This window comes from Macaca thibetana, chromosome X, assembly GCF_024542745.1.
Source record: "Macaca thibetana thibetana isolate TM-01 chromosome X, ASM2454274v1, whole genome shotgun sequence".
Lineage (NCBI taxonomy): Eukaryota > Metazoa > Chordata > Mammalia > Primates > Cercopithecidae > Macaca > Macaca thibetana.
This window is the reverse complement of record NC_065598.1, coordinates 18,581,948-18,606,484: the sequence shown is the minus strand read 5'-3', so window position 1 is coordinate 18,606,484 and position 24,537 is coordinate 18,581,948. Positions and strand designations below refer to the sequence as shown.

The window sequence follows — 24,537 nt, the reverse complement described above, 5'->3', positions numbered from 1 at the left end:
ACACATACACACACACACACACACACACACACACACACACGAAACTAAAAATCAGCTCACAGAAGAGCAAATCCAGTGGTCCTCTCTCCCAGACAAGAATGACTGGATAGTTAAATTCACTGGTAGTCAGGGATATAAAAATTGTAAAAATAAAAATGGTGATGAGATATCACTTTACACCCATCAGACTGACAAAAAATTAAAACTATTGATAACTTACGGCAGAGATGGGGAATAGTTATGAAAATTTAAAGTGTATATGCATATAACATGCCAACCCAGCAGACCCATTTTTGGGATTCTATTCCATGGAAATAAAAGCACTGTTGAATATATAAGGATATTTATTACAGTCCTTGTATTGCCAAATTTTAAAAAAAATCCCAGAAAACAAATGAATACCCGTTATTACAGGGATTTTCTATGGAATATGATGCAGCCTCTAAAACTCATGAGTTTGAACTATGCCAGGTGACTTGGAGGGACCTCATAGGTCCTGTTGAAAGAGAGATGCAGGGTGCAGCAGTGTGTATCATATGATCCCACCATCCCGCTCGTTAAAAACAGTGGCCCTGACCGGGCGTGGTGGCTCACGCCTGTAATCCCAGCACTTTGGGAGGCCAAGGTAGGCGGATCACCTGAGGTCAGGAGTTCAAGACCAGCCTGACCAACGTGGTGAAACCCTGTCTCTACTGAAAATACAAAAATTAGCCGGGTGTGGTGTCATGCGCCTGTAATCCAAGCTACTCGAGAGGCTGAGGCAGGAGAATCTCTTGAACCCGGGAGGCAGAGGTTGCAGTGAGTCGAGATCACGCCATTGCACTCCAGCCTGGTGACAAGAGCGAAACTCCATCTAAAAAGAGAACAAAACAACAGTGATCCCCACCTCCAAAAAGAAAACCTGTGCATGAACAGGAATTTATACATACATATATATATATAGACTTCACCTATTTAAGGGGTACAATTATTTTTATATATATGTATATATATAAAAATCTGGTTTTAGTAACACATAGGAAAAAATGTATATATGGGGTTGTTATATGGAGTGTGTGGAATTGCTGACATGAGGGGGAGGGAACCAAGCAAAAAAGAGAAGGAAGAAAGACAACTGAAAAACATACATCTATCTGATTACGGTTATGTATTTCTACAATGCTCTGTGTGGGTGCAGATATAGCTAAATAGTGTTTTTCAGTGTTTGGAAAGCAACATATGGTTAAAATGATCATATCTGAAACCATAGGCTTGGCTTGGACCAATCTCCCCACCGTCCTCCAGTGGTCTGCATTTGCCTGTGTTTATGTTTAGCTTGCAGAATGGCATCAGACAGGGCAGGCTTTTTTTTCCTCCTCCATTGCCATACTTAAAATAAAGACTCCAGAGCTCCAAAGAGATGGACCTGTTCAGGTGGTTCATAAGCATCAGTGAGTGAGAGTACAGATACGGCAGCATAGTCCATCTCCAGGCAAGGGAATGACTCAAAGACAAAACCACTGGGTCATCCCTATTAGAAGGGACAGCAGTGGCTGGGTGCGGTGTCTCATGCCTGTAATCCCAGCACTTTGGGAGGCCGAGGTAGGAAAATCACCTGAGGTGAGGAACTCGAGACCAGCCTGACTAACATGGTGAAACTCCATCTCTACTAAAAATACAAAAATTTAGCCAGGCGTGCTGGCAGGCACCTGTAATCCCAGCTACTCGGGAGGCTGGGGCAGGAAAATCACTTGAACCCGGGAGGCAGAGGTTGCACTGAGCCGAGATTGCACCATTGCACTCCAGCATGGGTGACAAGAGTGAGACTCCATCTCAAAGAAGGGACAGCAGAGCAGAAGTGGCAGAGTATCTGCCAATCTGTGGTCATTTCAGGTGTTATGAATCACGTCAAAATGGAACCACCCCCGTCTTCTTCCAACACAATGCATTGGTTTTTATAGACTTAACAAGAGAAGCAAGTCAAAAAGTAAATATTCCTATTGCTAAGTGCAGTAACACCCTAATTTTACGTGGCATGTATGTGTATGGTTCTGAATATGGGGATCCCCTGAAACACTCAGACTGCTTCTCTGTAGTTGAATGAGGGGGACAGACAATATAGCTTTGGGTGAGGATGAACTAATCTACTCCAACAGTTAAGCGGTGTCTAAAGAGTAAGAGAGATGACTTTCAGTTAACAGGACAGGGATATTTCATAATCCAAACCACACTTGGCACTATGTGTAAGTGATCACTGCTGTGTTACCACAAGGTTGTTTGTTTTAGTAGACTCATGGTTGGTGGGCACACGAGGAATGGGTTGAGTTCTTACTCTGGGTCTCCTGAAGTTTCCCTGTCTCCGGCTTACCCAACAGGCCTCAGAACAGATAAAGATGCTTACGTTGTTGTTTTCGAGATGGAGTCTCACTTTTGTCACCTAGGCTGGAGTGCAATGGCACAATCTCGACTCACTGAAGCCTCTGCATCCTGGATTCAAGTGATTCTCCTGTCTCAGCCTCCTGAGTAGCTGGGACTACAGGCGCGCACCACCACACCCAGCTAATTTTTGTATTTTTAGTAGAGACAGAGTTTCACCATGTTGGCCAGGCTGGTCTAGAACTCTTGTCCTCAAGTAATCCACAGGCCTCAGCCTCCCAAAGTGCTGGGATTACAGGTGTGAGCCACCACACCCAGCCAAAATGCTTATGTTGTACATTATTGGTGAATAGTGATTTTCTAAAAGAATACCAGTAGTCCACTATTGGAATAAGATTTGTACTTTCAGTCATTCCTAGATGTCAATTCTGGTTGACTTTAACGTCAGTGATTCATAGTTGTTGGCCGTAGAACCATGTCAATACATTGAATGCTATTGCTCCTGTGGGTAATATCAGTTGAGTTTTAGATGTTTTAGAGTTTTTGATAGAGGGCGTAGATTTGTTAGAGGAGAAAGTCAAATATTTAATTCCTTAGGTGGGAACGTGTGAAACCATGCCAGTGTTTTTTACCTAATATTGGCAGTATCACTATGAATGTACCCAGTGGAGTTTTTTCATGAACTATCTTGTAAATAATATGCTACCCTTTTGAGTAATGTAATTTTTTAAGTTTACAAGATTCTGATTGTTATGATACATTTTATTAGATATGTACAAATTTTCAGGAAATGTCAACAGAGACTTTATCATTATGTGACTCTAATCTGATTTCTAGGCAGAGTTTATTAGGACTGGCTTTTAAAAAATTAATAGCTTTATTTACTTACCATACAATTCACCTATTTAAGCTGTACAACTGGATGGTTTTTAGTATATTCACAGATTTGTGCATTCATCACCACAATCAATTTTTGAGCATTTTCATCACCAAAAAAAAAACTAGCAGCCACTGACTTCCAGATTCTACCTCTACTCCCAGCCCAGTCAACCACTAATCTACTTTATGTCTCTATAGCTTTGTCTTTTCTAGACTTTTCATACAAATGGAATCACACAATATGTAGCCTTTGGCATCTGGCTTCTTTCACTTAGGGTGATGTCTTCAAGGTCCATCCCTGTCGTAGCATGCATCGATACTTCTTTTTCCACCAAATAATGTTTCATTGTTTGTATAGACCACATTTCGTTTATCCATTTATCAGTTGATGAGTATTTGGCTTATTTCCACTTTTTGGCTTTTATGAATAATGCTGCTATGAACATTTGTGTATAATTTTTTGTGGCAAGGTCTGGCTTTTTAGTGACTCAGTTGCCCCTTTAAATACCCATGATATCATAGCTAAATAGGACTCCTAGATGTCCTCTTGCTTGACACTTTCTGTTTAGGCACATGAAGTATCTGGATTACCCAGAGAGGGAATGTGGTTTCCCTGGTCACACAGAGCTAGAAAGTGGATTGGGGCCCCGCCTCCAGGTTTCTTGCTTACAGGTTCAATGCTTTACCTATTGGTGTGGACACATGAAGGCTGAAGAAGACCTATAGTCTGCAATATGCAGCTTTGTGAAAGCCTTGCCGTCTTTTCCTGTTTGCTGTTTCTTCTGTTTTACCACTTACAACAGTGTGGTCTCGTCTGAAAGCAAGAACATAAGAGCTAGAATGTTCCTGAGAGATTTTCTAGTCGTGTATCCTCATTATACAAGTGAGGAAACTAGGGTGCTGAGAAGGGATGTGATGTCTCACCCAAGGTCACACTGTTAGTGGCAGAGCAAGGACTGGAACTTTGGTCTTCCTTTTCCAGGTCCCAGTCCTCATCTGCCCTATTAGGGCAAGCATCTGTTACCTAGGGACTGCATGAAGGGTGGCACTGAGCCATTTTGTGTCTCTTCTCTAATAGAATCCCGTCACGGGGCTACTGTCAGCCAGCCATGAGCAGAAGGATGCCTGGGTGCGGGATAACATCTACAGTATCCTGGCTGTGTGGGGCCTGGGCATGGCCTACCGCAAGAATGCAGACCGCGATGAGGACAAGGCCAAGGCCTACGAGCTGGAGCAGGTAATAGTGACTGATGGCTGTATCTCGGCTACTCAGCCACCTTCTCCTTGAACTGAAAAACCCACAGAGAAGTAGCTATGCGTGCAGAACTGTTTCGGTGCAGGCCTCTCCTCTATTTCTGCTATAGAATATTTTGGGGAAGCACTTAGATAGTCTCAACCTCACATTGGTCTTTCTGTTTGAGATTGGAGATTCCCCCGTAAGACAATGACAACATCCAAAATCATACCAAATAGAAGATGAAAGCAACCACATTTCTTTTTTTTTTTTTTTTGAGATGGAGTCTCACTCTGTCACCCAGGCTGGAGTGCAGTGGTGCGATCTCAGCTCACCGCAACTTCCGCCTCCCAGTTTCAAGCGATTCTCCTGCTTCAGCCGCTCGAATAGCTGGGATTACAGGTGACTGCCACCATGCCCAGCTTATTTTGTATTTTTAGTAGAGAAAGGGTTTTACCATGTTGGCCAGGCTGGTTTCGAACTCCTGGCGTCAAGTGATCCACCCGCCTTAGCCTCCCAAAGTGCTGGAATTGCAGGCATGAGCCACCGCACGTGGTTGCATCCACATTTCTAACCCCAAAGTGTAAATTTGTATAATTAGTTACATTTCTTTCACACGTACTTTATCCATTTTGTACATATTTATGCACAAGACATCATCATAAACTGATAAGTTTTTTAAAAGTCACCTCACCACAGCTTCACATTCCAAAGCATGTACTCTTCAGAGTAGTCACTCTGGAAGGATATTTATCCAAACATTATTGCTACTGCTTAAAATATTTTTGAAACTTCCCTTAAAAATGCGTTTCTAATTTGAGCCATTCTAGGAAAGCAATCTTAGTAGTTTATGGTCACCCTTTAATTTTGAACCAAATTGGTGTTATCCAATTTGGGGGCCTCTGTTATTCACCATACAGGACAATGAAGTCCTTTTATTGTTTTCCCAAATCTAGAACCAAGATACCTACCAAAGATTTGCCATCACTGAGTTTGTAGGAAAATAATCTGTCCCTGAACACAGGAAGTATTTTCCAAGTGTTTTGAGTGGTAGCACTGAAATATAAAAATCATTCTCTTGGCATGAGAGCCCTTGGGATTTATCTTTGATTCAGACATTCTTCAATGGCCTCACGGTCAGTGGATCGTCTGCGACATGGTGTCTCACGTATTAATGTAGCATTATTGTTGTTATTTATAATGAGGATAATAAGAGTAGTAATTGGTTACAATAAATCATATTATTCAGAAACCTTGGCTGTCAGTTGCATTTTGTTAGAGCTTTACTCAATAATTCAGTGATGGTTTCACAAATGGCCATGTTGGCGAACATTACTTTTGGGCAGGCATGGTGGACTTAGTGTAACAAAAATAAATTACCAAGAAATATGACATAAAGCTCCAGAGTACTACACTTACAGGAATTGTGTTGCTAAGATGTCAGCGAGGAGTCACTGAATTTCAGAGCTGGCCGATATCATCTGATCCAACCCCTTTATTTGAGATAAGTCACTTTGTTGAGATATTTCTTTCTTTATGATGGAGCAGAGAGGACATGAACCATCAGAACACTCACGTAGGCTCGGGACTGGCCTTTCCAGGGCAGTTGCTGGGCAGCACTGGCTTGCCAGCCACAGTGATCAGGAGGTGATTTTTCTGCAGCAAGGACCCTGGGCCGTGTTGCTGATTCTGCTTTATCTCCATAGAACGTGGTGAAGCTGATGCGAGGTCTTCTCCAGTGCATGATGAGACAGGTAGGCAGAACCAACACATGTGTTTGCCAAGTGGGCATTCCATGTCATTGTAATTGTGACAGTTAACATGCTTAAGATGTTTTGTACTTCTCAAGAGGAAGAGAAATTGAAAATATTTTGCTTACTTTCTCTCTCTCTCTCTCTCTTTTTTTTTTTTTTTTTTGAGACAGAGTCTTACACTGTCACCCAGGCTGAGTGCAGTGGTGCAGTCATGGCTCACTGCAACCTCAAACTCCTGGGCTCAAGTGGTTCTCCCACCTCGGGTGTGTACTACCACACCTAGCTAATTTTTTTTTTTTTTTTTTTTTTTTTTTTTTTAAGATACAGCATCTCACTATGTTGCCCAGGCTGGTCTTGAACACCTGGACGCCAGTGATCCTCCCGCCTTGGCCTCCGAAAGTGTTAGGATTACAGGCGTGAGGAACTACCATGCCCAGCTACCTTCTCTTTTTAAAATTATTTTCAGTAACTTTACTATTGAACCACCGTCTCAAAGGACAGTTTCTGAGAATCTCTTTTGAAGAGTTACATGGATAAAAGGAGAAACATGCTTTTTTTGGAGGGGGAAGAAAACATTTTTTTAAAAGTGGCTTCTAGAAAGCCTTATATTATTGTTTACTCCATCATGTTTACGAAAGGGTATATTTTCATTGAGATGAAATGCTTGAGTTTTTAAAACTTGATATTATTGTTGAGTGGTATTTTCAGTGAGGGGTAAATAAAACAATTCATTGAGCATGTACTGCCTACAGAACATTATACTAGGATCTGCACAAATTCAAAGATGAAGACGAAGCAGTCCCCACCCTCAGTCAGCGCAAGCGAAGACATAGTTGCTCTTTTCCTTTCAACATTAAGAAACAAGAAATTGAAATTTAAACAGGTTCCTTTCCTCCTCTCCTTCTCTCCCTTCTTCCCTCCGTCCGTCTCTCCTTGAGTATCTGCCATGTGTCACAGCTGGGGATATGTAGACAAGGACACCCTTTGGCATGACCTGTCACTCCTGCAGATGAGATTCCCCCCCAGGCTGGGACATTTCAGGCGAGTGAGCGAGAAGAATCCCCAGCACAGTCCCTCTGTGCCGTGCCACCTAGCAGCTGCCTTCCATCCCTCTGGCTCCCAGAAGTAGCAGATAAGAGCTCTAGATCCAGGTGGCTGGCCATGGCGGTGATCTCTGCCAGCCATGAACCCCTATAACTATGCAGAGCGGGCTTGCCTTCTCCCTCAGGTGGCCAAAGTGGAGAAGTTCAAACACACTCAGAGCACCAAGGACAGCCTGCACGCCAAGTACAACACCGCCACTTGCGGCACGGTGGTGGACGATGACCAGTGGGGCCACCTCCAGGTGGATGCTACCTCTCTCTTCCTCCTGTTCCTGGCCCAGATGACCGCCTCAGGTGAGCCGGGATCGCTGGAGCCCGTTGTATAAGGAGTGACAATCCGGAAAAGGGGTGGGAGAAGGGCAGGCAGCGGCCAGTGTGTCAGGCCATGTGCTGCTTCACTGCTTTAATAAAATTTCTCAGACAAGGCCATTTATACCGAACCGAAATGCATTTTCTCACAGTTCTGGAGGCTGGGAAGTTCATGACCAAGGCACTACCAGGCTCAGTTGTCCGGTAAGGGCTCCATCCTCCAAAGAGGAGGACCGCTGTGCCCTCTCGTGGGGGAGGCCAGAAGGGCAGGAGAGCCAGAGGCTCCTTCGTAAGAGCCTTCATCCCATGCAGGATGGGAGGAGTCCACAGGGCCTAATCGCCTCTTACGGCCCCACCTCTTAATACCATCACATTGGCCACACCTCAGTTTTGGAGGGGACACATTCAAACCATAGCAATCAGTATTATAAATTAGCAGTTTACACAAAAGACAAGCATGCTTCCCCATATTCCATGCATTTGTTTCTGCGATAGGGCAGGGAGTGCAGAGACCCTGTCTGTAACCTGCGGAGAGGACAGTCACCCTCCACCTGGGCAGCAGCAGGGCGAAGGCTGTTGAGCTGGCTCTCTTAGTTTCCCTCTGTTGAGCATACAGCCCCCTTACCGTCACTCTCCTAGTTCCTGGAGCCACCTAGGTCCGGTCTAACTTTGACACTTAGCTATCTGCAGACCATCTCACCCCTGCTCTTAGACTTTTCTCCTCCAGGATCAGCAGCCCTGTCCTTTCAGCTCTCCCACTCACTACCCTGGTCACCCTCTTCTAGACACACCCTCACTTTTCCAAATTATATTTGAACAACACCATTTCCGCCACTCAGCAGCGTGCCCAGAGCAGGTTGAGCAGCCCGCTACTCAGCAGGCTGAGTAGGCTCACAGTTTGCCGGCGGTGTGCCTTGTTCCCGTTGAAGCTGGAGCCTCTGGCCTCTGTGACAGCCTGAACGCCAGGCCTCTCTCTCTCCCACTAGGGTCTTATACCAGGAGGTCTGTCTCCCACGATGGCATGTGCCACAGATGCTCCCCCACGTTAGGGCACTTAGCAGCTGTATCTCGGAGTTCGTATCACCTACCAGTCCAGTCAACTGATGTGTCTGAGGCCTCCCATTCATTGCAGACCACAAGTGTGAAACCCTCAAAATCCCAGAAATCAGTCAGCAGTATTGTTTTGGCTGTGTGAATAAATCACACATTTATAAAGTTACGTTTTGGCTATGAAAGTTAATATGAGCTCACTGTAGATATTTTGGAAAATATAACAGAATACAAAGAAAAAAATTCCACTGCCAACTTTCATTTGGCTGTGTCTCCTCCAAGTCTTTTTTTCCTGTGCATTTTTTTTTTACATGTTTAAGGTCATGTTGTACACATAAACATAGTCTTTTTATTACACAGCGTTATAACAAGCATTTCTCCCATGATATAACAAGCTCTTCATAAACATTATTTTAGTTTATCAATGGATATACCATACCTAAACTATTCCTTCCTTCCTTTTATTTTGCTTCTATAACTAATGTTGCAATACCAACTTTGACCCCATCTTCATTTACTTCCTTCTGAGAGTTAGATATCACTCAAAGGCAACTCATATATTGCCAAATTGTTTTCAGTTTCTAGTTAAACTTAGTTCTGATTCAACTTCTAATCTGGCTTACTAGCTAAGCTTCCGTCATTGATGTAAGAGTCCATTTCCTATCATATCCATAGCAACTTCCAGAATTCATACTTTAAAAATACCTGTGTTTGTTGTAACTGACTGTATTTTTCCGCAGGGTGGAAGGCCAGCTCCTGGAGTTGGGGACTCCCTGTCTCCCACTGGGAAAAGTATTCACCCTTCTCTTTGGCTCACTCAAAGATAGGGACGGTGTCTGTGGTTCTTCTGGACTAAAATCCTTGCTTTGTTGGAACCTTCTCAGCACCAATCCAACCTGTACCAGAGGTTCCAAATCTCTCTCAACCCTTTCTACTCATAGGCACACACAGCAAAATGGAGCCATTCCTTCTCCTTATTTTCCTTCCTTCCCTCCTTCCTTCCCTCCTACCTTCCCTCTTTTCTGAGATTAGACACTCACTGTTATGCCTTACTTCAGACTTCATTTTTGATGCCTTTGGAAGAAAAATGAAAATGAGGGTAAAAGGGTTTATTTCCTAGTGTGATATTTGTAATTTGTGACTGGAAGCTCTCTGCAACATGGCTTCATAACCTCATTGTTTTTCTTTGCTAGGCTTACGTATCATTTTCACCCTCGATGAGGTGGCCTTCATACAGAATCTTGTCTTCTACATAGAAGCTGCATATAAAGTCGCTGTAAGTATCAACCCTGGCAGTCTTTTCCGATGTGCCAGTCATCAAAAAGAATAAAAATCATACAGTGTTTTGAGGGCCAGGCTATTTGGGGCTCACCAAAAAGTTAGTGAGACTAGAGCTATGAGATTGTGTCATCTCCACACACAAAGTGCGTAGTTTTGTCCTGGGATAGAGTTGGGGGTTTCATGTTTTTGGAATGCACTCTGTGCTCTGTCTGAATCCATTATGCTTGTTTTTTTTATTTTATTTTATTTTATTTTATTTTATTTTATTTTATTTATTTGGATTCTCGCTCCATCACCCTGTCTGATGTGCAATGGCATGATCTAAGCTCACTGCAACCTCCGCCTCCCAGGTTCAAGTGATTCTCCTGTCTCAGCCTCCTGATTAGCTGGGATTACAGGTGCCTGCCACCACGCCTGGCTGATTTTTGTATTTTTAGTAGAAATGGGGTTTCGCCATGTTGGCTGGGCTGGTCTCGAACTCCTGACCTTAGGTGATCCTCCAGCCTCGGCCTCCCAAAGTACTGGGATTATAGGCATGAGCTACCGCTCCCGGCCCATTATGCTTGTTTTATTTTATTTTATTTTATTTTTATTTCCATAGGTTATTAGAGAACAGGTGGTGTTTGGTTACATTAAAGTCCTTTAGTGATGATTTGTGAGATTTTGGTGCACCCATCACCCAGGCAGTATACAGTGCACCCTATTTGTAGTCTTTCATTCCTCTCCCCCTTCCCACCCTTTCCCTCTGAGTCCCCAAAGTCCATTGTGTCATTCTTATGCCTTTGCATCCTCATAGCTTAGCTCCCACTTAGGAGTAAGAACATACGATATTTGGTTTTCCGTTCCTGAGTTACTTCACTTAGAGTAATAGTCTCCAGTCTCATCCAGGTCGTTGCAAATGCCATTAATTTATTCCTTTTTATGGCTGAGTAGTATTCCATCATATATATACCACAGCTTCTTTAAATACTCATTGACTGACGGGCCTTTGGCTGGTTCCATGTTTTTGCTGTTATAAACATGCATGTGCAAGTGTTTTTTTTCATATAACGACTTCTTTTCCTCTGGGTAGCTACCCAGGAGTGGAATTACTGGATTAAATGGTAGTTCCCATTATGCTTGTTTGAAATAAGATCCTAAAATGTCCTGCAGGATGCATATGTGCTGGCTTGAGTTGGGGCTAAAGAGGTAGCAGCATTAGCACCTTGGTGGGAGCTGGAGTGCCACGAGCATCACCCCAAACTGGGCCACAGGTAGAGGGGCTCAAGCCAGGCAGAGCCCCAACCTGGGCCAGATTTGCTGAGTATAAATGTATATAAACCCCCTTTCCTCCGAGCTTCTGTCTGGTTTGGAAGGCAAAGCCTGAGGCACCTTTACACAACAACCCCAGTGTGTAAAGCTATCAGGGAAGGAGGGAAAAGGTAAAGGTTGGCTTTAAAAAAAGCCACTATGGTCTAAAAGAAGGTCAGCAAAGGTTTTCTGTAAAGGGCCAGAGAGTAAATATGTTTGGCTCTACAGGCCCTAGGGTCTCTGTCACAGCTACTTGGCTCTGCCTTTGTAGCATGAAAGCAGCCATAGACCACATGTAAACAAATGAGCATGGCTGTGTCCCAGACAGACTTTGCAAAAATAAGCAGGAAACTCGATTTGGTCCAAAGACTGGATGGAGTTCGCTGACCTCAGGTCTAAAGCAGTGATTCCCAACGAGAGGCAATCTTGCCCTCCCAGGAGACATTTGGTGACATCTGGAGACATTTTTGGTTGTCGCACCTGGTCCGTAGGTGTTCCTGGCATCTAGTGAGCCAAGACTAGGACTGCTGCTAGACATCCTACAATGCACAGGCCCGCCCCCCACGGCTTAGATTACCTGGCTCGAAATGGAGTAGTGCTGAAGTTGACAAACCTTGGTCTGAAGAAACTTGAGAAGTCTTTGTGGAAAGGGTGGGCATTGAGTTGGACCTTGGAAGCTGAGCAGAGTCTAGATCAGCAGAAGGGAGGAGATAGGGAGTTTGGGTACAGGAATAGCTTGTGCAGTCCCAGGGGCAGGAACAGGCTCTGAGTGCGGCTGGGTGGGCTGGGGGGTGCTTGAGGAAAAGGGTACAGAGTAAAGGAGTAGACTTAGGGGGAAAGCTGACATTGGAAAAGAGTAGAACGTAAGTGGATCTTGTGTTCCACTCTCAGCTTGTGGGTGTGTCTAAGGAGGCCAGATCATGGGGCATGTGGACATCCAGAGAGAGAGAGGTGAATGTGATCCACTAGGAAATACACCATTTGTCATTTTAGACCCTGAAGCAAGGGAAAGCAGCAATCAGAGCAGTTTTTGAGGATAAATCACCCAGTGCCAGGGTTGGAGGAAAGGTGGGTTGGGCCACAGGAAGGCGCAGATGAGAGGAGTGCTCAAGGAAAGAAGCCCAGGCTCAGTCACCAGGCATGCTCAGCGGGGAAGTTGCTCTAGGATGCCTGAGTCTCAGTCTCCACATTTTGAAAATGCTCTGGCCAGGCGTGGTGGCTCACGCCTGTAATCCCAGCACTTTTGGAGGCCGGGACAGGTGGATCACCTGAGGTCAGGAGTTTGAGACCAGCCTGACCAGTATGGCAAAACTCCGTCTCTACTAAAAATACAAAAAGTAGCCAGGTGTGGTGGTGGGCGCCTGTAATCCCAGCTACTCGGGAGGCTGAGGCAGGAGAATTGCTTGAACCTGGGAGGTGGAGGTTGCAGCGAGCTGAGACCACGCCACTGCACTCCAGCCTGAGCAACAGAGCCAGACTCCGTCTCAAAAAAAGAAAAAAAAAGAAAAGAAAAAAGAAAATATTCCTTTTTGGAGATAAAAAAATAAAGACTGAAATGTTGGCATCAGTCCTGTGTAAGTTGGGTGGTCAGCTTTCAGTAGTACACACAGCATTGTTTAAAATAGCATCCCATAGCCGGGCGTGGTGGCTCAAGCCTGTAATCCCAGCACTTTGGGAGGCCAAGACGGGCGGATCACGAGGTCAGGAGATCGAGACCATCCTGGCTAACACGGTGAAACCCCGTCTCTACTAAAAAATACAAAAAACTAGCCGGACGAGGTGACGGGCACCTGTAGTCCCAGCTACTCGGGAGGCTGAGGCGGGAGAATGGCGTAAACCCAGGAGGCGGAGCTTGCAGTGAGCTGAGATCCGGCCACTGCAGTCCAGCCTGGGCGACAGAGCGAGACTCCGTCTCAAAAAATAAAAATAAAAAAATAAAATAGCATCCCATATGTGGATTTTTTAATGAGAATATGAATTATACGTTAGGTACACATGTATCAAGTTCTCTGGGTGCCAGCATTCTGAGTCAATCCCTAGTAATTGGTTTGTAAATACCACGTAGGTTCAGTGTTCTGTGTCTCAGTTGTGACTTTGGCTCCAGTTACTTGCTGAGCATTTTTTCCCCAAGAGGTAATGCTAAAAATAGGTACTAAATTATTTTAAATGCTTTTGCTGGCTTCGACTAGTTATGACCCATGTGCTAAAGTTTCTGTATTCCATCTTACAACATAAGTTCAAAGGCATCGACTAAATAGAGAGGCAGCATTTTATTCGATCTTAAGAAGATAAAATATTTTGTTCTCCATACATCCAGAGTTTCTTACAAATGAATACCTTCTAGAAATAAGAAATTTGAGAGTGTTGTGGCATGCACTTTTGTCCCACTTGAGTATTTTCTTCTAAAATTCTGCACAGAGGTCTCATGAACTGAAATCGAGGAAGAACACAGTATGAGTCTACAAAGCCTCCGAGAAGATCCACTTATGTTTCAAAAGGAACATGAAGCATTTTTCCCATAGCACTTCTCATATACCTCTTTCTCCCCTCTGATTCCCACCTTTTTCTCCCCCAGGATTATGGAATGTGGGAGCGTGGAGATAAGACTAATCAGGGCATCCCGGAATTGAATGCAAGCTCCGTAGGAATGGCCAAGGTGACGGTCGTCCTGTTTGTTCTTCCTTCTGCACGTTTTTACTGCTTTGATTTGGTTCCCTTCATCAGGAATTTGGATTTAATCTGATTAGCATATTTTTCAAAAGTCAACAGCAAGTATGTGAAATTCAAGTGGCACAGGTACCCCAGCCACCTGAAATTCTAGGTAAAGAAGGTAGGTTTCCAATGCTGAAATCTGCCCGTGGCAGAAAGTAAGAGTGATCCGTCCTGGTTAGCTGCTGCCATCACCCACGGGTCTAAGCTCTTGCTGTTGTTTAAGAAGCTGCATGTGTGATGTCCGGTCTTCTTTTCTGGGTCTCAGAGAGGACTGGAGAATATCACCACTTTGTAGGTCGGACTCACAAGTTCAAAAGTCTGCAAGGTCAGTCAAATAACAATACGAAGTGAAACTAGCCAGACAGCAAGATGGGGGTCAGAGGAGGTATTGGGGACATTAGGAAACTTTCCCTGAAGGTACTTCAATTCAAACTCATTTAAAATACTCTTCAAGCCAAACAAAACACACCTGTGGGGCAGATTCAATCTGTGGGCCACAGTTTGCTTCTCTTGCCATAGACATATAGTGTGCCTCCCTCCCTCCTCCAGAATGAAGTGTATTTTTTGGACAGAGTAGAGCCTCCAGGGCTATAATTTTTAAAGCAACAAAAATTATGCTCTGTTGAAGTAAACAGAAAATGTACTTTTTACTAAAAGAATTAACTTTCTGAAGTGCCAGATGTTTGAAGTTAACTGTTAAAACATGAGAGAAAAGACGACCATGAATTTAGTGCACACACACACACAACGTTACGAACTTGTTAATTCATTTTTTGGTAGAACACTAACTTCACTTTGGAAAATGTTTTTCTGTTTTCTCTTTCTTGTTTCCATAATGAGCAGCAATGTACAGGAGAGGTCTGATCCACTGAAAATAAGAATAGGGCCAGGCACGGTGGCTCACGCCTGTGATCCCAGCACTTTGGGAGGCTGAGATGGGAGGATCACCTGAGTCCAGGAGTTTAAGACCAGCCCTGGCAAAATGTGAAGACCCTGTCTCTAAAAAAAAAAAAAAAAAAGACTAGAACGTGACTACAGGAGTTTAGCTGGATTTTTTAAATGTGTTTCGTTACCTTTGGGAAAACATGTATACTAGATTGCTTAATGAAAAAGGAGTGCCAGATACTGGAGTGTATGTTTATTAGAAAGAAAAAGTAACTCATACCTGTGTTTGTAGGCAGCTCTTGAGGCAATTGATGAACTGGACCTTTTTGGAGCCCATGGAGGACGCAAGTCAGTGATTCATGTTCTGCCGGATGAGGTTGAGCACTGCCAGGTAATAGCCTCTTGCATTTCAGAGAGCAGGGAAGGAGAGTCCGGGCATGGAAGGCCTGGGATGCAGTGCAGATTCCCCACCTTGCTGGCTTGGTGATACTTTGCTTCTTTGAGCTTCAGTTTTCTCACCCATAAAATGGGCATCCTGGGACCCTCTCCTCTGGCCTCACAAGGTAGTTGTAAGAATCAGTCAACTTAGTCTGTCTAAGCACTTTGTAAACCAGAAAAGTGTAAGACACCATGATGCTGTAGAGATGGAATCAGCAATCCAAGCAGCCTTGTTTTGCAAGAGGCAAATGTTTTATGTGTTTTGAGCACATAGGTGGTTTTCTTTCAGGTTTATTTCACAGTGCCCCCAAATTGAATGATGAGCTAGTTCACTTGGGGGTGGGGGGGTGGGGATGAGTGGAATAGGAAGTGGAGAAGAAATGAGATGGGAAATTAGTACAACCTCTGAAATACAGGTCAGAGAAAGGAGTGATCTAATACAGATTGGGGGATTCTATTGAGCAGAGTGCAAGTCATCAATTGCTAGGCCCTCAGCACGCTCTTATTTAGTCGGAGCCCACTGTGTGCCAAGTATGCTGCTAGGGCTAAAGAGGGTCAGATACATAAAGACTTGTGAATGGAGAGCTTTTGGTAGAAGTTTGTGTTTCCAGGCAGAGAAACCCTAGGGAAGAGTGAGTTACAGAACAGGGCCCTGGGCTCAGTTGGCTATAGAAAAGAAACCTTTATTCTGAAGCTGAAGGGTTCCACCCATCTTGACCCTATCTTCCAGCTCACTCAATTTTTCCCCTTTAGGTAGTCCTGGTATTTCTTGGGGTATAATCTTTTTTTTTTTTTTTTTTTTTTTTTTAAAAGAGGAGGTCTTATTCTATCGCCTAGGCTGGAGTGCAGTGGTGCAATCATAGCTCCCTATAACCTCAAACTACTGGGCTCAAGCAGTCCTCCTGCCTTAGCTTCCCAAGTAGCTGGGACTACAGGCATGTGTCACCCACATCCAGCTAATTTTTTTTCTAATTTTTTTGTAAGGACAGGGTCTCGCTCTGTTGCCCAGGCTGTTCTCCAACTCCTGGCCTCAAGTGATCTTTCCACCTCAGCCTCCCAAAGCTCTGGGGTTGCAGGCATGAGCCACTGCCTGGACGTGGTGTGCATCTTAATAGATGTGTAATCCAGTGGAAATGCGTGAGCTTTGCAGCCAGCTGGGCCTGAGTTAGATTCCTAGTTCTGTCACTTACTAGCTGCTCGAAGTCTCAAGGTCCTCAGGTGTGAATTGGACATGGTACCCTAAGTCCTTCTTTGTTGCGGGAAGTCAGGGACCCCGAACAGAGGGACTGGCTGAAGCCGCGGCAGAAGAACATAAATTGTGAAGATTTCATGGACATTTATTAGTTCCCAAAATTAATACTTTTATAATTTCTTACACCTATCTTTACTGCAATCTCTAAACATAAATTGTGAAGATTTCATGGACACTTATCACTTTCCCAACCAATACCCTTGTGATTTCCTATGCCTGTCTTTACTTTAATCTCTTAATCCTGTCATCTTCTTTGTGAGCTGAGGAGGGGATATATGTCGCCTCAAGACCCTGTGATGATTGCGTTAACTGCACAAATTGTTTGGAGAGCATGTATATTTGAACAATACAAAATCTGGGCATCTTGAAAAAAGAACAGGATAACAGTGATGTTCAGGGAACAAGGGAGGTAACCTTGAACTGGCCGCCGGTGAGCCGGATGGAACAGAGCCATATTTCTCTTCTTTCAAATGCAAATAGGAGAAATATCGCTGAATTCTTTTTCTCAGCAAGGAACATCCCCGAGAAAGAGAATGCGCCCTGAGGGTAGGTCTATGAACGGCCCCCTTGGAGGTGTCTATCTTTTATGGTGGAAGCCAAAGGGATGAAATAAGCCCCTGTCTCCTGTAGCGCTCCCAGGCTTATTAGGATGAGGAAATTCCCGCCTAATAAATTGTGGTCAGACAGGTTGTCTGCTCTCAAACCCTGTTTCCTGATAAGATGTTATCAATGATAATGTCTACCCGAAACTCATTAGGAATTTTAATTTCGCCCCATCCTGTGGTCCTGTGATCTCACCCTGCCTCCACTTGCTTTGTGATATTCTTTTACCTTGTGAAGCATGTGATCTCTGTGATCCACACCCTATTCATGCACTCCCTCCCCTTTTGAAAATCACTAATAAAAACTTGCTGGTTTTACGGCTAGGGAGCATCACCAAACCTGCCAACGTGTGATGTCTCCCGTGGACACCCAGCTTTAAAATTTCTCTCTCTTGTACTCTTTCCCTTTATTTCTCAAACCAGCCAAGACGCCTAGGAAATAGAAAAGAAGCCACGATAAATATCGGGGGTGGGGTTTCCCCGATACTTCTTCATGTGAAAGATTCAATGAGCTTGTGTTTGCAGGGGTCTAGCCCCATGTCTGTACATGTTAGATCTCAGTGTTAACACCTTCCTTTCCCAAACTTTTCCTGATAATTTCAACTCCTTTCCAAGTTTCCGGCACCTAATCCAGCCACTTACTTATAATTGAGGCCATATTATAGTGCCTCTAAGTAACCCTAGAAAGATTCTAGGACTAAACTACTTCTGTGGTTTACCATTTTGTCTGAGTATTCATGAGATCTTCTGGATTTGACTCCTCCTTTAAGTGGTTTCTGGGTCACCCAGTCCAACTGTTCACATTCCACAGAAGCCAGACATTTCTCCAAGCTGGCCACGTGTATGTGTTCTTTTCTGGTCTCTGTCTTCATAGCCAAGACACCTTAGCCTACTGACACAGGTGGCTCTATAGTTCCTCCCCTACATGTCCTAAAGGTCTGGCAAAGTCATCACTGCACGGAAGGAAGGGAGACAAGCAGTTTGCAGCACGGGCTCCAGACGGTACCATGCTCTCCCCAAGCCCTGACTTCTCGCCTGAGGAATAGGAATCATTGGCTGGGTATACAGGGTTGGCCAGCAGGGGCCATGTTGGTAGGACAAAGCTTTACTCAAAATTGGCAACCGTATTTGAATGTTCCCTTGGGGCTGAGCGCACGGTCCCTAGATACTGCGCCTATTAGTGCATCTCCAGATTAAACCACCTCTTTGTTTTTCATTCAGTCTATTCTGTTCTCCATGCTGCCAAGAGCATCGACATCTAAAGAAATTGATGCTGGACTTCTTTCCATTATTTCCTTCCCGGCCTTTGCAGTGGAAGATGTAAACCTCGTAAATGTGACCAAAAATGAAATTATTTCTAAGCTCCAGGTAAGCATTAGCCATGCTGGTGCCCTTCTGTCCTGTGTGATGCGCGTGGAGCAGCTCACCCATGCCTCAGTTCCCCATGAGGTTAATTGCTTGATTTAGCTAAGCAGATGCATAAAGTGTTCAAAGCTGAGTCTACAGGCAAGAAAACAAAGTCTCCGACTGATTTAGTGGCTTGGTTCTCTCCTTGAGTAGCAGAACTGGCACTCAAGCAGGCACCTTTGAACCCCAGTTTGTACCAGTACCATACTTCTAAGACAGAGCTGCTTAACCCTTTAGAGGTCACAGACAGTGTATAGAGTCACTGCCAGAAAAAAAAAATGCATATGTCCCAATATCCTCAAACTTTACACACAATTTCAGTGGACTTGCCAATCCCAAAGTTACCTTCAGGTTAAAAAAATCCCTGTTTTGAGGTGAAATGCAGTAACCATGATACACTAAACTGAGAATATTAAATACTCCAGCCAGTTGAAACTGTCGGTAAAATTATCAAACAATGTAAGTTTCCCTAAGCTGAAATCTGCAGGTTGATTGTCCTATTTAGGTTCCATGAAAAATGCTTTTGTCCTTTGGAGTCCCTATGTCTCCAATCATATTCCCAAAAGAAAGCAGCTGTCTCAGTCAGGGTTCAGTGGGAAAAAGGGAACCCCTTTACGTAGTTGAAGTAGGAAGGGAATGAATGCAGGGAATGAAGTGCTTACAAGAAGAGCGGGTTCTAGGCTGAGCCTCCTGGGATGACTCCCAGGACAGTGCAGTGCTGGTCGCTAGGGCTAGGGACATAGTTGCTTCCAGTACCCTTGCGAGAGCCACATCTGCTGTAGCAGCTTCCACATACTTACAGAACTGGAGAATGGACTCCCAAAGCTGCGATTTATGGATTAGGGGGTTCAGATTAAGAGACTGCTACGCCTGCCCGCCTTTCTTAGCATCCAGGAAGCTGGGACAGAACCCTGGAGCCTGCAGCCCCAAACCAGCAGCGACAGTCCTAAGCATAGGAAGCCACCCCCCTCCGTTTCTGCTAACCTTTGTGGAGGTGCATCTGACCTTAGAGCCTCCTCTGCAGCCAAAGCCTAACTTCCAGGAGCCTGGGGAATGTCCTTTTAGCTTTCCAATCTTGCAGGTAGGAGCAAACCAATCCAAGTATCTGCCTTGGTGGCTTTTCTAAATAGGGTCCTTTTAGGTCTCTGTGTAACACAGTAAATCAGAATGAAGGCATGGTTGTTCACTGAACTCTTGGTAATTACTCTTGCAGCCCTGATACTCCAATGGAATGTTTTGGCGTTCCCTTCCAAGTACCAATCAAACCTGAATTGATTTTGCTTATTACTTAAATATATTAATAACTGTACTGACAGCAAAGAACAGTTAGTATAAAATTCACTACTAAAAGATTCATGGGAAAGAGGGTGCAGGGCTGACTTGAATTAAAACGGCAAAAAAATTCCTCTGAGCTCATCGAATGCACTTTCTCTTATTAGGGGCGTTATGGATGCTGTCGCTTCCTTCGAGATGGTTATAAAACTCCAAGAGAGGTTGTATTTAAATATTGTTTCTTATCCTTCCTCAACTGTTTCATCTCTAAATTGCCACTGTGTTCTCCCTGTATTGATTATAATTATATGTTGGAATATTGGAAAGGGAAGTATTAATTTTGGAGTCAGCAAGCCTGGAGCCAGGCAATAGAATAGTATCTTCAGTAGGGACAGTGAGCTGGTCATTTAAAACCAGCTTATAGGCCAGGTACAGTGGCCTGTAATCGCAACACTTGGGGAGGCTGAGGAGGGAGGATTGCTTGAGCCCAGGAGTTCGAGACCATTCTGGGCAACATAGTGAGACCTTGTCTCTACAAAAAAATAAAATAAACAAAATTAGTGAGACAGGCGTGATGGCATGTATCTGTGGTCCCAGCACCTCAGGAGGCTGAGGTGGTAGGATCACTTGAGCCCAGGAGGTCAAGGCTTCAATGAGCAGAGATCACACCATTGTACTACAGCCTGGGTGACAGAGTGAGACCTTGTCTCAAAAAAATAAAAATTTCTTTAAAATTTTAAAAATAAATAAAACCAGCTTGTAGACAAGGACAACTGGTTCTGTGGCTCACACATTTTTCTTAAAGACCAACTGTGGCCTCCTCCTTGGGTTTCTTTGCCACAGTGACTAATATAATGATATAAATCAGATCATCTGCCAAACTTGGTGGTAGACATACTGCTATTTCTTTGTTAGAGATATAGGAAGCTTTAATATAATAAACTACCAAGGAGTCTTGTGTATGTTTCTGAAATGTTACCATGGCAAACTGCCAAAAACAGCATCTCATTATAGTAAAATCCTACTCATGCCAACCTCAAAGCTGTAAAAATCAGACAAGCATGGGAAACCCAGTGAGGCACGATGGTATTATGTATGTACTCTGACATTACGTTTTAAAAGTTTGACTTATTTGATTCTAGGACCCTAATCGACTGCATTATGATCCCGCTGAACTCAAGCTCTTTGAAAACATTGAATGTGAGTGGCCTGTGTTTTGGACATATTTTATAATAGATGGAGTCTTCAGTGGTGATGCTGTTCAGGTGAGAAAATGCTGGATGTTATGTTGATAATTATTTTCATTTCACCGGTATATTGATTATTATTAGAACATAGGGTTGTGCAAGAATTTAGGTCACTGTTTCAGTTATCTGTTCCCACTCAGCAAACTTTCCCAAAACTGAGTGAATTAAAGCAACAGCTATTTTATTTATTTGCTCATGATTCTGCAATTTGGGCAGAACCCAGCAGGGACAGGTTGTGTCTGCTTTACCTGCTGTCAGCTGGGATGGTTCCATGGAAGTGGAGAATCTATTTCCAAGATGGCCTCACTCACATGGACAATTGATGCTGGCTAGCAGCTGATGCTGGGAGCTCAGCTGTGCTGTTGGCTGAGGCCTTGGTTCTCCTCCACATGGCTACCTTGGGCTTCTCACAATATTGTAGTCTCTGGGCCATTAGTTTTACATGTTGGTTGTTTTTCCCCGCAGAACACAAAAGCAGAAGCTGCCAAGCTTCCTTAAGTGTTAGGCCCGGAACTGACAAAATGTCACTTTCATCACATTCTGTTGGTAGGGCCATCCCATATTCAAGCAGGAGGGGACTAGACAAGGGCATGAGTACTAGGAGGCATGGTTCACCGGGGTCTAGCAAGAACAGTCCATCACAGACAGGTTTTGCTGTTGCTGTTGTTCTTTCCAGATCAGCCAGTGGTTTGCTGTCTTTAACCCTAGTTTGGGGGTGCTCTTGGATAACATCTTACTTCATGTAACAGCCTCCTAACTTGAATCTCAACCTCTGGCCTGGCTCCCTGCTGTTTCCATTCTTCTCACCCATGCCAGAGTGATCTTATTAAAAGGCAAATTAGGTTATGCTACTTCCTTGCTTGAAAGCTTGCTTGAAAACCACTTCGTGTGTTTTGTGGGGTTCCATATGATCTGATCCCTGCTTTCACCCCTTTAGCCTCATTTCTTAGTGCTGCTTTCTTGAGTTCTGTGATCCAAGCACACTGAAGTCCTTTCAGTCCTTCAAACAGGCCATGTGCCCTCCTCTCTTCTCAAAGGCCTAGGACATTCTTTTCTTCCCCAATTGCCCCTCCCCCTTCCCTTGGTTCAATGTAAGTGTGTCTTGTTTCAGAAAGCTTTCTCTGACCCTAAAAGCTGGGGCAAGTGCCCCTGCGCCCCACAACTATAACAGCATGGGTCACACTATGTTGTATCTCCCACTTACCTGTCAAAGGACCCTGGTAGAGGCCATCTCTCTCTCCAGTTCACGGGTATAGTCCCTGTGCCTAGTAAACATTTGCTGATGCAACACTCATTTGTTCAAGACCTGCCTCTTTAGCTTCTACTTGGTACCATGCTCTGTGCTGAGCCCTGAGCATACTTCGTTGAACAGAACTGACCTGGCCTTGTGAAGCTTACATGGATGACTGACATCACAGATGCTTTGCCATTTTTTCAACTGGTTCTGATCACGTTTGGTGGGGGTGGGGATACGCAATCAGAGATCCATTTTAGCTCTTGAAAGCTCTCCTCAGGAATGCTGGGGGGCTTCAGAACCAGCAGTCAGCTGGAAATATTAATATTTCCCCACTGTTGATGCTTTCTCTTAGGCTTCAGTGATTATCTTAGGTTTTCTGTCATTTTATCCCAGAATTGAAAGATCTCAAAAGAATTGACTTAGAATTTCAATTGTGAATAGGCTTAACAATGATGGGGGGAAGAAAACTCAGGAGAGGAAAATGACTGTGTTCAGCATCTTGTTGATTAAGCCTCGTGAAATCTACTGCCCTACTACACCTTTGCTGTCTCTCACACTTGTTGCCCAATGACATTTTTAATATGGAGTCAACTTTTTTAGTGCCCACACATGAGTGAGAACATGCAGCATCTTTCTGTGCCTGGCCTATTTCACTTAACACAATGACCTCCAATTCCATCCATGTTACTGCAAATGACAGAATGTTATTCTTTTCTTATGGCTGAATAGTCATGAATGCCTCTTAAGTAGAAAACTTACCAAGAGATGGAAATGGGATACACTGCTTAAGATACAGCTTCCCCCACAAGAAGTTTATAATCCAGTTGCTGAGACAAAATTTAAATATATGAGGGGTTAAGAATGAAATAATTACATGATGGATTAAAGACAGAACATGAAGGACATCTGACACACGGTGTAGATATGACTACTAGAGGAATTTTGGGGAAGAAACAGCTACTGCATGATGGGTGCTCTGTCTCTCTTTCTGGAAGCGTGACAGGCAGGGCTGAGCTTAGACACACTCCTGAGAGGAACAGCCGATCGTGTTTAGCTCCTCCTAACACTGTAAGTGGGCCTCCTGCACTCCTGGAGCTGAGGGTATTTGTGCATTTCTTTGCCCTGTGTCTGAACTCTAATCTGTTGCCATGAGAGCTTTTTTTCTATGTTGCACTGCTGTTACAGCATTCATGACCAGACCTCCTTCCTGCCATGGATGATGGGGCTGTTTTCCAGGTCCAAGAGTACCGAGAGGCCCTGGAGGGAATACTCATCAGAGGCAAGAATGGGATCCGCCTGGTGCCGGAACTCTACGCTGTCCCGCCTAACAAGGTAACCCAGTGGCAGGGGGCCCTTTGCACTGCTTATCTAGAAATAAGTGACTCACTGCTTGGCCTGTTGGTATTCTTTATCCCCTTTTTCGATCTAATGAATACTTTTTCTCCAAACGTGGTTTCAGAAGCCTTAGGTAGGCTGGGCACGGTGGCTCACGCCTGTAATCCCAGCACTTTGAGAGGCTGAGGTGGGTGGATTACTTGTGGTCAGGAGTTTGAGACCAGCCTGGCTGACATGGCGAAACTCCATCCCTACTAAAAAAAAGAAAAAAAAAAGCCAGGCATGGTGGCACATGCCTGTGGTCCCAGCTACTTGGGAGGCTGAGGCAGGAGAATCACTTGAACCCAGGAAGTGGAGGTTGCAGTGAGCCAAGATCACACCACTGCACTCCAGCCTGGGCTACAGAACAAGACTCCATCTCAAAAAAAAAAAAAAAAGCCTTAGGTAGTGTCCAGTCTATCCCAAGGAATCATGGCTTTGGAAAAATATGTGGAACATGCTTGATCACGGGTATCACGGGGAGGCAGCAGTTGAAGACCTTCAAATGATACCTGTCCCTCCCCCCAAGTCCTGACACAGGCTCTCTGAAGAGCGTAAACCCCTGTTGTACACTGTGTTCTTACACACTTCCACAGACGAAGCCCAGTGTACAGGGGTATTGAGAATCTCTTCCTTTGATTCAAGCAGTTTGCAAGCTGGAGTTTGAGAATCAGTTAGAAGCCATTCTACATCAGGGAGAGAAAAACAGTCCATTTCCAAGAAAATGCCCAAACATAGTTTTATTCTATCAAGTTTCCTAAATTGGGTTATGATGGACCTATTATCTTGGCAGGAAGATTTGTCTGTCAGTATCTCATGGTTAGAAGGGAAGAATTCTTGGTTCCAGGCTGTCCCT

The 24,537-nt window shown here is 44.3% G+C and overlaps 2 protein-coding genes across 6 annotated transcripts in view; one reads left to right on the top strand and one right to left on the bottom strand.

Moving 5' to 3' along the window:
- The window catches only part of PDHA1 (pyruvate dehydrogenase E1 subunit alpha 1), a 563,563-nt gene that overhangs the window by 396,751 nt on the left and 142,275 nt on the right, over positions 1–24,537 (bottom strand). The gene's annotated exons all lie outside the window — the stretch shown is intronic.
- Positions 1–24,537, top strand: part of PHKA2 (phosphorylase kinase regulatory subunit alpha 2) — a 90,557-nt gene that overhangs the window by 24,960 nt on the left and 41,060 nt on the right. For all 5 annotated transcript variants that reach the window (XR_007722653.1, XR_007722652.1, XM_050776622.1 and 2 more), the window contains exons 2-11: positions 4,313–4,471; positions 6,175–6,222; positions 7,451–7,619; positions 9,878–9,960; positions 13,831–13,911; positions 15,145–15,243; positions 18,366–18,512; positions 19,991–20,044; positions 20,966–21,088; positions 23,544–23,639. Coding sequence is in view for 3 of the 5 variants with exons in the window: in XM_050776622.1 (XP_050632579.1) it covers positions 4,313–4,471; positions 6,175–6,222; positions 7,451–7,619; positions 9,878–9,960; positions 13,831–13,911; positions 15,145–15,243; positions 18,366–18,512; positions 19,991–20,044; positions 20,966–21,088; positions 23,544–23,639 (1,059 nt within the window). In the remaining 2 variants the exon portion in view is untranslated. The remainder of the gene's footprint in view (positions 1–4,312; positions 4,472–6,174; positions 6,223–7,450; positions 7,620–9,877; positions 9,961–13,830; positions 13,912–15,144; positions 15,244–18,365; positions 18,513–19,990; positions 20,045–20,965; positions 21,089–23,543; positions 23,640–24,537) is intronic.